The 12,789-nt window shown below is 39.0% G+C and overlaps 1 protein-coding gene across 1 annotated transcript in view; it reads left to right on the forward strand.

Moving 5' to 3' along the window:
* slc6a4b (solute carrier family 6 member 4b) overlaps window positions 1-12,789 on the forward strand; it is a 28,483-nt gene that overhangs the window by 2,757 nt on the left and 12,937 nt on the right. Inside the window, exons 3-6 of the mRNA XM_061986386.1 lie at window positions 1,691-1,910; window positions 2,028-2,166; window positions 2,236-2,370; window positions 9,338-9,441. Coding sequence (XP_061842370.1) covers window positions 1,691-1,910; window positions 2,028-2,166; window positions 2,236-2,370; window positions 9,338-9,441 — 598 coding nt within the window. The remainder of the gene's footprint in view (window positions 1-1,690; window positions 1,911-2,027; window positions 2,167-2,235; window positions 2,371-9,337; window positions 9,442-12,789) is intronic.

The following is a 12,789-nucleotide window of genomic DNA, read 5'->3' on the forward strand; positions in this document are numbered from 1 at the left end:
TGGTATACTAGTGACCAGTCTGGGTGTTCCCTTAAGTCAGCTGCGATAGGCTCCAAATGACCTATTGCTTGCATTCTGACACGTGACTTCTTCCCGCAAGTGAAATAAAGCGATGGGGACGGCGTGGCGAAGTTGGTAGAGTGACCAGAGGGTTGCTGGTTACTGGGGTTCAATCCCCACCTTCTACCATCCTAGTCACGTCCGTTGTGTCCTTGGGCAAGACACTTCACCCCTTGCTCCTGATGGCTGCTGGTTAGCGCCTTGCATGGCAGCTCCTGCCATCAGTGTGTGAATGTGTGTGTGAATGGGTGAATGTGGAAATAGTGTCAAAGCGCTTTGAGTACCTTGAAGGTAGAAAAGCGCTATACAAGTATAACCCATTTATCATTTATAACCAAGCCAAGATGGCTGTTGTGCAACAAGCAGCTCGCAAACTGTTACGCAAAGGGCCTAGATCTTCCTGCAAAAATCAGATATTAGCAAAAAAATCAAACTATGCAATCGAAAAGATCCCTATACTTTATCAAAAAAAGATTTGTCAAGTGAATTCAAAGATTATCCGTCAGTGGAGTTCCCAGACATATTGAACTATCTTGTGCTCCGACGTCATTACACATGACAAAACAGATGAGAATTTGGAGAAGCATTGAGGCCTACAACTTCTTTGTGTGTGGCTGGGACAAGGAAAATGGTATCAAGACTCTCCTGGATAAATATGCATTGTTTTTTGCTCGGGTAACGTTACAATTTACAATGTAAACAATTAGCACCCGACAGCTTGAGACGCGTGACTGCATATCCATTTAACAAACTAGCAATTACTAAATGATCACCGTATTGGATTTTTGTCTCGTAATCATATGTACTCTGACACATTTGTGTACAAAATAATCCAGAGGGTAGATGGAGAGGTACCTTTCTTGACAAAAGATCATTGACTATGACATTCTAGTTTCTTTTTTGTTAAAAACATTATTACAAATAATATCAAGATTATACTTCAATGCAGTGACGTGCAGTCACTAGAGGCAGGTGAGGCGCTGCCTCACCTGCCATCATGGAAAGAAAAAAAATGTAAAAAGAAAAAAATTTAATTAAATTGTTATATGTATCCAGTGATTATACTATAAAGTTATTTACTATATTATATATTTTTATCATCTTTAAAATTGTAAAAACAAAGACATGCGTGTTCTTGTCTCTCATAATGATTGTGAACGATAGGCAAAATTCCCCAAGAAGTGCAGTTCCCCTTTAAGTATATTAAAAATATATCAAGCAAACCTTTAAGGGAATGGTCACTGCAAACTTGTGCGTTCTGTGACCCTGCTCCCTTGTACTGGAGTGTGTGCCACTTTTGTTACCGTTTTTGGAAAATCTTGCAATCTTCCGCCGTTCTTGATTACCTCTCGAGAAAACTGAAGAAAGGCCTATCCTTTTCACGATTTAAACAGTTTGTATAACCAAAAACAATGCAAGCATATGGTATTTTCCTTTGACAAGGGCTAAATGCTAAATACCCGCTGAGAACAGACGCTGCTTGACCACCACCAAGCAATAACCCTAATGAGGACATGCAATATTGAAAATGGATGACCGCTTTGATACAGTATTGGTTCTTATTTGATTGTGCTGACAGGTATAGTGTCACTAATACAGTTCATTTGCTGATGGTTTATTGTTTTTTTAGGAATAGGTTATGCCATTTGCGTCATCGCCTTGTACGTGTCCTTCTATTACAACACTATCATCGCCTGGGCCCTCTTCTACTTCTACTCCTCCTTCTCCACCATCTTGCCATGGACAAACTGCGACAACGCGTGGAACACTGCCAACTGCACCAACTACTTTGGCATTGACAACGTCACATGGACAGATTCCTCCAGATCTCCGGCAGAGGAATTTTACACGTAAGTGCATGTAAGTGCGGGTGTAAGAAGTAGCTTATTCGCTATAAAGTATTTGCCTCGAGTTGAGGTTTGTGTGTTGAACGCCTCGTAATGGCGGGATGCGTTCTATCCTGATAGGAGGAACGTCCTCGAGATCCATAAGTCGTCAGGCCTGACAAACGTGGGAGGTGTTCGCTGGCAGCTGATGCTCTGCCTTTTTCTAATTTTTACCATTGTTTACTTCAGCCTCTGGAAGGGGGTGAAGACTTCTGGGAAGGTGACACGTCAACATACACTTTTTCCGCTCAGAGAACACAGGATGATTATGTCCTTCTTTTGCATCCAGGTTGTATGGGTAACCGCCACTCTGCCCTACATCGTTCTTTTCATCCTGTTGATTCGTGGTGCCACTCTGCCAGGAGCTTGGAGAGGAGTGGAGTTTTACCTCAAACCCCAATGGGACAAACTACTGGAGACCAGTGTGAGTAGACTGGCTCTTCCAATAATACAATGCAAGCAGTTATTAAACATGAGGGTTTTTCACATAGTTAAAATAATGACTGCCTTCCTGGAGCCTGACTTACTAAAGCACAGGTATCAAACTCAAGGCCTCTGGGCCACATCTGGCCCGCTACCTGATTTAAAGTGGCCCGCCGCAGCATTTTATGTGTCCGCTGCATCAATTTATTCGGCCCGTTGCATCGTTTAAAGCAGTGGTTCTTAACCTTGTTTGAGGTACCGAACCCCACCAGTTTCATATGCGCATTCACCGAACCCTTCTTTAGTGAAAAATTAAAAAAAACATTTTTTTTTTCAAATTCAAGAAAAAGTTAGATTTTTTTGGTAACACTTTAGTATGGGGAACATATTCTAAGTAACAGACTTAATATAGAGTTATTTGGACACTAGGGGAACATATTTTAAGTAAAACAGACTTAATTTAGACCAGTGGTTCTTAACCTGGGTTCGATCGAACTCTAGGGGTTTGGTGAGTCAGGCTCAGGGGTTCGGCGGAGGTCGAGACACACCCGACTCATCGTGTAAATACAAACTTCTCCCTATCGGCGTATTACGGATACGGCAACAGCAGAAGTCACACTGATTTGCAAGTGTGTCATTTGTTGTGAGTTTATGCACTGTGTTGGTTTTGTTCAAAGAACAAAACCAACACAGTTTGCACGGTTAATTTTGTGCACCAGTAAAAAAACATGGTAACACTTTAGTATGGGGAACATATTCACCATTAAGTAGTTGCTTTTTAACATGCAAATTAGTAACATATTGTCTCTTAACTAGTCATTATTAAGTACTTATTAATGCCTTATTTGACATGGCCTTATTATAACCCTAACCCTCTAACCCTGGCCCTAACCCTAACCAAAAAACTCTAAATTAAGTCTTTGTTACTTAGAATATGTTCCCCATACTAAAGTGTTACCAAAAACATATAACTTTGTCTTGAATTTGAAAAAAACAAACATTTTATTTTTCACTAAAGAAGGGTTCGGTAAATGCGCATATGAATCTGGTGGGGTTCGGTACCTCCAACAAGGTTAAGAACCACTGATTTAGAGTTATTTGGTTAGGGTTAGGGTTCGGGTCAGGGTTAGAGGGTTAGGGTTATAATAAGGCCATGCCGAATAAGGCATTCATAAGTATTTAGTAATGACTAGTTAAGAGCCAATATGTTACTAATTTGCATGTTAATAAGCAAATAATTAATGGTGAATATGTTCCCCATACTAAAGTGTTACCATGTTTTATTACCGGTGCACAAAATGAACCGTGCATGAACATCACCTTGTTCAAACAACAAAACCAACACAGTGCATAAACTCACAACAAATTATACACCAGCAAATCAGTCTGACTTCTGCTGTTGCCGTATCCGTAATACGCCGATAGGGAGAAGTTGGGTGTGTCTTGACCTCTGCCGAACCCCTGAGCCCGACTCACCGAACCCCTAGGGTTCGATCGAACCCAGGTTAAGAACCACTGGTTTAAAGGTACCGTTTGCAACTTCCTCACGGTAACATTTTTCAATATATAAAAAAATGGTGCCGTGCCAGCAACTTGAGGGTTTTAGGTTCGATCCCCGCTTACGTCACCCTAGTCACTGCCGTTGTGTCCTTGAGCAAGACACTTCACCCACCTGTTTGAGTGTAGCTTAAAGACATAGATAATTAATTTCACTATGTAAAGCACATTGAGTCTCTAGAGAAAATTAATATATAAATCTAATTCACTTCACACTTCACCACCGGCTAGTTTATGTTACCCTTAGTGGTTTAACAGAACACATTTGTTTGACAAGTAGACTTAGACTTCCTTTTTATTGTCATTCAAATTTGAACTTTACAGTACAGATAAGAACGAAATTTTGTTGCATTAGCTCATGGTAGTGCAGGATAAAAAAGCAATAAGGTGCAGATATAAATAAATAGATTACTGTACAGATAAATATACTGCACTTTTTCATATGCATCCACATTTATGGATGTATGTTATATTGTCTTTTTATTCCAGCGAGTTAATCCATTTTGGGGGGAATTGAGGTGATAATTTAATTATGATGCGTTGAAGAGTCTTACGGCCTGAGGGAAGAAGCTGTTACAAAACCTGGAGGTTCTGCTTCGGAGGCTGCGGAACCTCTTTCTAGAGTCCAGCAGTGAAAACAGTCCTTGGTGGGGGTGGGAGGAGTCTTTGCAGATTTTCTGAGCCCTGGTCAGGCAGCGGCTTTTTGTGATCTCCTGGATAGGAGGAAGAGGTCTATATTTTTCACACTTGCACAGTTTATTTAAATATTTTTTTTTTACCAGCCTGAATAAAATGATTGGTGTCTACGGCGGTCACTCACCCGGTCTCATCAACACGTACGCGCAGAGGCCGCATGCACACATAGAAAGGCAGTCCAACAGAGGCAACGAACAATTAGCAGTAATGTTGTTATGATAGAATATACATTCAATGACAGCTAAAGCTAGCTATCCAAATTGCTATTATTAGCTAACAAGACCCAAAGCTCGCGCGTGCATGTGTTTCATACGTACGTAGTTATGTCATTACGTAGGCGAAGACGTGAGAGGGCAGAATATACTGTGTAAAATACATTGGAAAGTAATGCCCTGTTGCAAACAGCCACTTTAATGTGGCTTGTCACATCATTTTATGTGGCCTGGGCATCATTTTATGTGGTCCGTTGCATCATTGAATGTGATATGACGCATGAATTTATGTGGCCCACCATGGCATTTAATGTGGCCTGCAAAAAAAGGCAGGAATTGATAAAGAACTTTCTGACGAAATGCATGTAATATTCTTTCAATTTTGACAAAAAATTGTACTGCATTCAAGTGTATACGTTGTTCACTTTAATATTATCTGATCCTGCTACAAGCAAAGCAAGTTATCTATCAATCTATTAATAAAAATATTTAGTAATCAAAAAGTGTTACCTATGCAAATTGTGTAAGAAGGCTATTATACATGTATATTCAATTAGATTCAGTTACATGTGGCCCTCTAAGGGGCAGCCATAGTGCGATGTGGCCCTTAAAAAAACGAGTGACACACCTGTAGGAAAGGTTTGCGTGTACTAAAATACGCAAACTTTATAGCGCACGCAAAGCTGATCTGCTGAGCTCGTGCACAGAGGATTGCGTCTTTTAAAAGAGCAAAATAGAGATTGTAATCAATTTAGTATGTCTGTCTTTATGTATATGCAGAATATATGCTAATTATTAGAACACCCTCAATATTGTGAGGAGATGGAAATATATTCCTGTAGCGCTCGCAATGTGATACATCAAGACTAAAACCGTTTTGCATCTTTATTGAGCGCATTTGAAATGTTTGTGCAAACTGGCGCAGTTACGCACAAATGGCCGTGAGAAAGAAGGCCATCACACTGAAAAACAGACAATATACAGAGATTCTTGTGTCCTGCGTCTGCGCGTCAACATACTTGGACTGTCAGAAATAAAATATAGTCGACATATTGTCCATTCAGCAATATAATTTTAGAATTTTATAGCTGCTGTATGAGTTCAATTGATTAATTTTGTTTTTCTGCTGGTGTTTTGCAACATGCCTTTTCATGCATTCTTGCATGCTTTTCTGGATAATTCCGGACGCACCAATACAACACCAGAGCACCTTAGGCGTGCTAAAATTATGTTTTGTTGTCTGGATTGCATTTCAACAGTTCATCGCCCAGAAGAGGAGGTTCTTAGTAGATCAGGCTTCTGTGTTGTAAAGACTGCAAAACCTTGTGTTAAAAATATGATAATGTAAAATACTAAGCATTGTTGTTGTTTACATTTCGAGGATCATACACATTCTTGGCTTTTTTGTTTCGCAAACACAATCTTCTGCCCCCTTCTTCCAACGGGTCCTATAACTTCTATCATATTCTACAGCACTGGTTCTCAAATGGGGGTACTATTACCTACTTAAAGGGGAACATTATCACAATTTCAGAAGGGTTAAAACCATTAAAAATCAGTTCCCAGTGGCTTTTTTTATTGTTCGAAGTTTTTTTCAAAATTTTACCCATCACGCAATATCCCTAAAAAAAGCTTCAAAGTGCCTGATTTTAACCATCGTTATATACACCCGTCCATTTTCCTGTGACGTCACACAGTGATGCCAATACAAACAAACAGCAGGGTATAGCGACATTAGCTCGGATTCAGACTCGGATTTCAGCGGCTTAACACTGTCTGAAAAGATAATTACTAACAACTATGAACTAGGTTTACAGCATATGAAATACATTTGGCAACAACATGCACTTTGAGAGTGGAGACAGCCCATTTCAGGCGCGCTAAGAACATATATTTTTCCACGATTTCAGCAGTCAGGTTAACCATACCTAAATAGACACAAAATACTGCATTACACAAGACTACCCGAATGTACTCAAATGATTGAAAAAAATAAATGTTTTTAAGCTAAATTATTGGTAAACACAGTTTGTGTAAAATAATTTACGTAAAATCGCGAGTAATGAATAAAGTTTTCATCAATTAATATATTCTGTAGACATACCCTCATCCGCTCTCTTTTCCTGAAAGCTGATCTGTCCAGTTTTGGAGTTGATGTCAGCAGGCCAGGGAAGCTAGGGTCGATATTCTTCTCTTGATCATCTTCGGTGGCATAAGGGACGGTGTGAGCCAAGACATCCAGGGGGTTTAGCACGCTCGTCTGCGGGAACAAACTGCCGCCATTGCTTGCCGTGCTACCGAGGCCCTTTGTCCCTGAATTGCTCACACACTCCGGCAGATTCAATGGGGGTCTGGCGGCAGATTTCGTTGACTTTATCGTTGGAAATGCATCTGCTTTGAGTGTCGCAGGATATCCACACATTCTTGCCATCTCTGTCGTAGCATAGCTTTCGTCGGTAAAGTGTGCGGAACAAACGATAGACCATTTCGTCAGCTTTCCCCACACCCTCGTATTTTGAACAAATTTCATCCAATTTCTTGCCACTTTCGCATCTTTGGGCCACTGGTGCAACTTGAATCCGTCCCTGTTCGTGTTGTTACACCCTCCGACAACACACCGACGAAAGTGAGAAAATGGCGGATTGCTTCCCGATGTGACGTCACGTTGTGACGTCATCACTCCAAGAGTGAATAATAGAAAGGCGTTTAATTCGCCAAAATTCACCCATTTAGAGTTCGGAAATCGGTTAAAAAAATATATGGTCTTTTTTCTGCAACATCAAGGTATATATTGACGCTTACATAGGTCTGGTGATAATGTTCCCCTTTAAAGGGACTACAGAGAGTACTTGAGTTAAAAAAAAAACATAATATTAGGGAAAACATTGGAGAAAATAGGAATCTTTATCTTTATACAAAGATATAAACTGTACATAACTTTAATGGTATGTTTATTGTAACTGAGTGGGACAGAATGTAAAACAAACAACAACAAAAACATCCAAAAATATATAAAGTTTATACATTAAGTTGTATTTTCATTTTGTTATAATCCCCAAATGCTTCAAACCAGATCACAAAAGGAGGAGGGGGGGGGGGGGGGGGGGGGGGGGGGGGGGGTCACCCGCATCTGCGTTCCTCTCCAAGGTTTCTCATAGTCATTCTCATTGACATCCCACTGGGTTGTGAGTTTTTCCTTGCCCTTATGTGGGATCTGAACAGAGGATGTCGTTGTGGCTTGTGCAGCCCTTTGAGATACTTGTGATTTAGGGCTATATAAATAAACATTGATTGATTGATTTACTACAAATGAGTGGGATAGGATAGGATAGACTGTTTTGGACAGTGATGAATCTGATGCATGTTATGCTACTGTATATCGCTGTGTTTTACTTCTTTTTTTTTTCCAACCAAAAATGCCTTTTTCTGGTTAAAGGTACTCGGCTGAAAAATATATTTTACAGGTGCTACTTTGCTGAAAGAAGATGAGAACCAATGGTGTAGAGCAGGAGCATGTGTGTAATGATTTAAAAGTAATAATACAATGAAATACAAATACAAACATAATCAAAGTATAACTATAATAATAAAAAATATGAATTTAATTGTATTAAAAACAATAACAAACATGTTACCATTTACCCTGACTGGGATGTGAACCTTGGTCTACTTATTCAGAGTGCATTTGCCAATACTTCACCATTAATAAACATCTATCTATCTATTGATCTGTTTACCATAAAACTGTAGTGTTTCATTATTTTGGGTGGTATTTGGCGAGTGAAATAAAATGTTTGGCTATTGAGAACCGGACAGGTTTAATATGCATAAATTGTATATAGAAATAATAACATGGTATTATTATTTTAAGAAATGTCATAGTTTTTTGTTTTGCTTTGGTCATTCACTTTTACTTCTTTTTTGTTTTAGATGTAAATGTGTGCTTTATAGCAGAACACACAAATGGGTATGAATAATTTGGGATTTAGGTATATTAATGCAGTCTTTTTTCATCTGACAAATGTGATGCCCTTAACTGACAGTAAAGAGCTCTTACACTAAAAAGCTCTTATCCTTCTCTATCTTTGGCTCAGTGAGGCGGTTTGCAAAAAAACCACAAAAAAACCCCCAGTGTAAGCGCATTGGTTGGAGGCGAATATGGATGAGATGAAATGAGATGCATAAATAAACTACAGAGTGGGATAATAAGATGCATAATTGGTTTAGATTTTCTGCCCATTAACAAAGGCCTCCCTTTACTCACTCAAAACGCCGCCCTTTCCTTTTAACACACTCCTCTTCAGATCTCCCTGTGTACAGCTGGGTGGCAACAAGGCAGCTACAATATGAAGCTGACATAACAACGCTCCACAGCCTCCTCAAATCTCACACATAACCATGATGAGTTATTGGGAATTTGACTTCATTGATTTTGTTATATTATAGTTGAATATGCAGATAGACAACAGATATTCATGGCTTACTTTCCATTATTGTTTTAAGGTGTGGGTGGATGCTGCTTCTCAGATCTTCTTCTCCCTTGGTCCCGGCTTCGGAGTACTCCTGGCACTCTCCAGCTATAACCCTTTTACTAACAACTGCTATCGGTAAGAACTAAATTGTTGCAGTGGTCAAATTTTCAGAAAGGTAAGGACGGGCGACTATTACCGTATTTTCCGGTCCATAGGCCGCACCGGATTATACATAAGGCACACTGCAGATGAATGGTCTATTTTTTTTATCTTTTTTCATATATTAGGCGCACCGGATTATAAGGCGCATTAAAGGAGTCATACTATTATCATTTTTTTTTAATGTAAAAGACTTCCTTGTAGTCTACATAACATGTAATGGTGGTTCTTTGGTCAAAATGTTGCATAGATTATGTTTTACAGATCATCTTCAAGCCGCTTTCTGACAGTTGCTTCCGGATGCGCCGTTTTGTGGGCGGTCTTATTTACGTGGCTTACTTTCGGCAGCGTCTTCTCCTAGTCATCTTTGTTGTAGCGTGCAAGGACGGGGGTGGAAGAAGTGTGAAAAGATGGAGCGAACTGTTTTAATTACATTCAGACTTTACTTCAATCAACAACGGAGCAGCATCTCCTTATCTGGAAACAACCACACCGGAAATGTGTCCCGTGAAAAAACGTCTGACCGGAACTCTCTAATAACTAAAGTTCCTTGGGTGAATAATGTAAACTCACTACACCGGTATGTTTTAGCGCTTTCATGACAAGTTTACTGACAGATATAAGTAAGAACTTTTCTCAACTTTATATTAGAATTGGCAACAGCGGAGGATGAATGTCCTATAACAAGAAGATAGAGAAAAATAAGCTTAGCAACTACGGTGTCGCCATGGACTACAAAGGCAGACGCGCACAATTTTTCAGGATTTACGCAGATCCCAAATACAGACCAGCAGGTAACAGAAGGTAGGAAAAGTTGCTTTTGCATATTATTGCGAAACAAAATGCCAGATAATATGTCTTACCTTATCATCGGCGGTCACTCGAACGAGTATGACGATCCTCCTGGTAGGGGTGTATCCCTTTATGGAGGATGCCTGTGCGTGACTTTGTTTGACGACAGGGGACCCTTTTCTGCTGCAACCTTCTTTCGCCATCGCAGCCGTTGTGGTAGTTCTCAAATCTACCGTCTTCCGCCTGCTCCGCCGTTGAGGTCTTACCTTATACACACACCATACTAATACTCGTATGTTTAATGCGCCGACAATCCTTCAAGCGGTGCGGCTTCATAGCTTACCAAAGTCGTACTAAAACATTTTGATAGATTTTTGAGCGCCGTGTGACATGTTCTATATTTTCAATAAAACATTTCAAATGTTGGTGTTGTTTACTTGAGACCCACTCATAGTGCAAGCTACACTTATCTCTTATGTTTGACTGCCATCTACTCGTCACACTTATCAATACACCATGTACCAAATAAAAAAGCTTTGAGGTGGGTAAGCTTAACCAAACGTATTCTTTACATTAGGTGCACCGGGTTATAAGGCGCACTGTCGAGTTTTGAGAAAAAAAGGATTTTAAGTGCGCTTTATAGTCTGGAAAATACAGTAGTCTTATTTTACTAGTGTTCTCTACCGTAGACATTTGATTTTGGTTTATTTTGTCAGCGTTACAGGAGTGCTGCCAATCCTCTGCAAAAAAGCTAGTCAAACTATATGACAGCACTCTAGTGTTTTAAGAATCTGCTGCAAAAATGTTGGTCTCACACAAGTTTTTTTTAACTAACCTTTTAACTGCTCGCGTGGGCTGTAAGCTAAATAATATAAATGCTGAAAAAGAGAGGACCTAAAATAGAACCTTGAGGAACACCAATAGTATAACTAGAGACATTGAACAAATGACTACTGACTGCATCTGAAGTAAACACGCTACAGCAACACCTTAGTTATATAAAAGAGGAGAGGACCTAAAGGGGTGCCTTGAGGAACACCTCAGTTAAGGAAATCATAAGCTTGGACCCCAGTGTTGCTAACAAAGTTAAAATGTCAATGCTAGGATCTTCCAAAGTGATTGCAGTGGTCCACTATACAACAGGAGCACTCTTAGTGTTTTGTAGGAATTTTCTTTAAAAGTTTTTGTCTCTCAAGTATGGTGTCATTCCCGAACCAGATTTGGCCCCCAGGCCGCCAGTTGAATATCCCAGGTCTATACAAACTGTTATATTACATGACTCATCTAAATGTAGGCTTAAATTGTTGACTATAAGAATTTTAACTGGCAATTTTTTAACGTATGACATAGTGTAACAACAAATCCACACATTTTTATTACTGTCTGAACATTGTGTGTAACTGCCTTTGATAACTGTTTAAGGTGCAAGTGAATTTGAACATCATACACATTTCCAAACACTGCTTCTGCAACATAATAGAGATGGGCAAAATGGCCTAAAATCCATATCGGGATATATATTGCATGCTCCTGCGATAACAATTAATATCACAATATATTATTTGTTATTATTATAAATGATAATATAACCATTTCAAAACAGGTTACAAAGGCTCCTAATTTAGTTGCTGACATATGTGGTAACATATTCCTTTATTTCCAGTTGTATTATTTTGTCACGGCGTATATTAATCCACTTGATTTCTGTTGTATCATGATTCTATCTACAACCCTGTCCGAATGTAATAAGCATTTATTATTTTGTATTTCTTTAATACTATAAGTTTAGGTATTGATCCAATACCAAGTAGTTACAAGGGAAGTATTGGTCATACCAAAGCTGATACTGACTCTTAAAAATGTCAAGATCACTAAATAATGTAATTTTTTTATCACAATTATAATCAGACAAAAACACAGCATGTAACAATATCAATTAAATATTAAAATGATTTCCTACTATTAGCTCTAGTTCAAATTCTTAGTTGTTTGCCCCTAGAGCCCTCTTGTGTACAGGGAATTATTGCCTGAGTTTGTAAACAATAACAAAAACAACAAAAGATTGTTTGATCGTAAAAAAATATCGATCTAACCACTGTACCATACTATATTTGGCATCGTTACTGTCGATATTTGTATCGATACGCCCACCTCCGTTTATATTCAAGAGCTCCAGCTTGCGGTTAGCATATCCTCTTACGGTGTGTCGTGTAGTATGTTTCGCTATTCCTCATCCTCCAATGATATGGTACTTGTAAGACACATAGAGGTAGTTTTTTTGCTGCCAAGGAGGTGAGGATTACTGAAGTAGAAGTTGCTTTGCACTGTAAAAGACGTTAGCTGATAGCAAAAATACAGTACATTCGCTTGTCGCTGTCAAATTTGCGAAACACAGTTAGAATGTGTCAACATGCATTATCACGATATAACGTTAGTATTAAAGGCCCTATTAACAAAATGTATATCTAAAATTATTAAATCGTGAAATAATTAAATAAATTATGAACTGAATGATTCAACGTAAGTTTACAT

This window comes from Nerophis lumbriciformis, linkage group LG12 (assembly GCF_033978685.3).
Source record: "Nerophis lumbriciformis linkage group LG12, RoL_Nlum_v2.1, whole genome shotgun sequence".
Lineage (NCBI taxonomy): Eukaryota > Metazoa > Chordata > Actinopteri > Syngnathiformes > Syngnathidae > Nerophis > Nerophis lumbriciformis.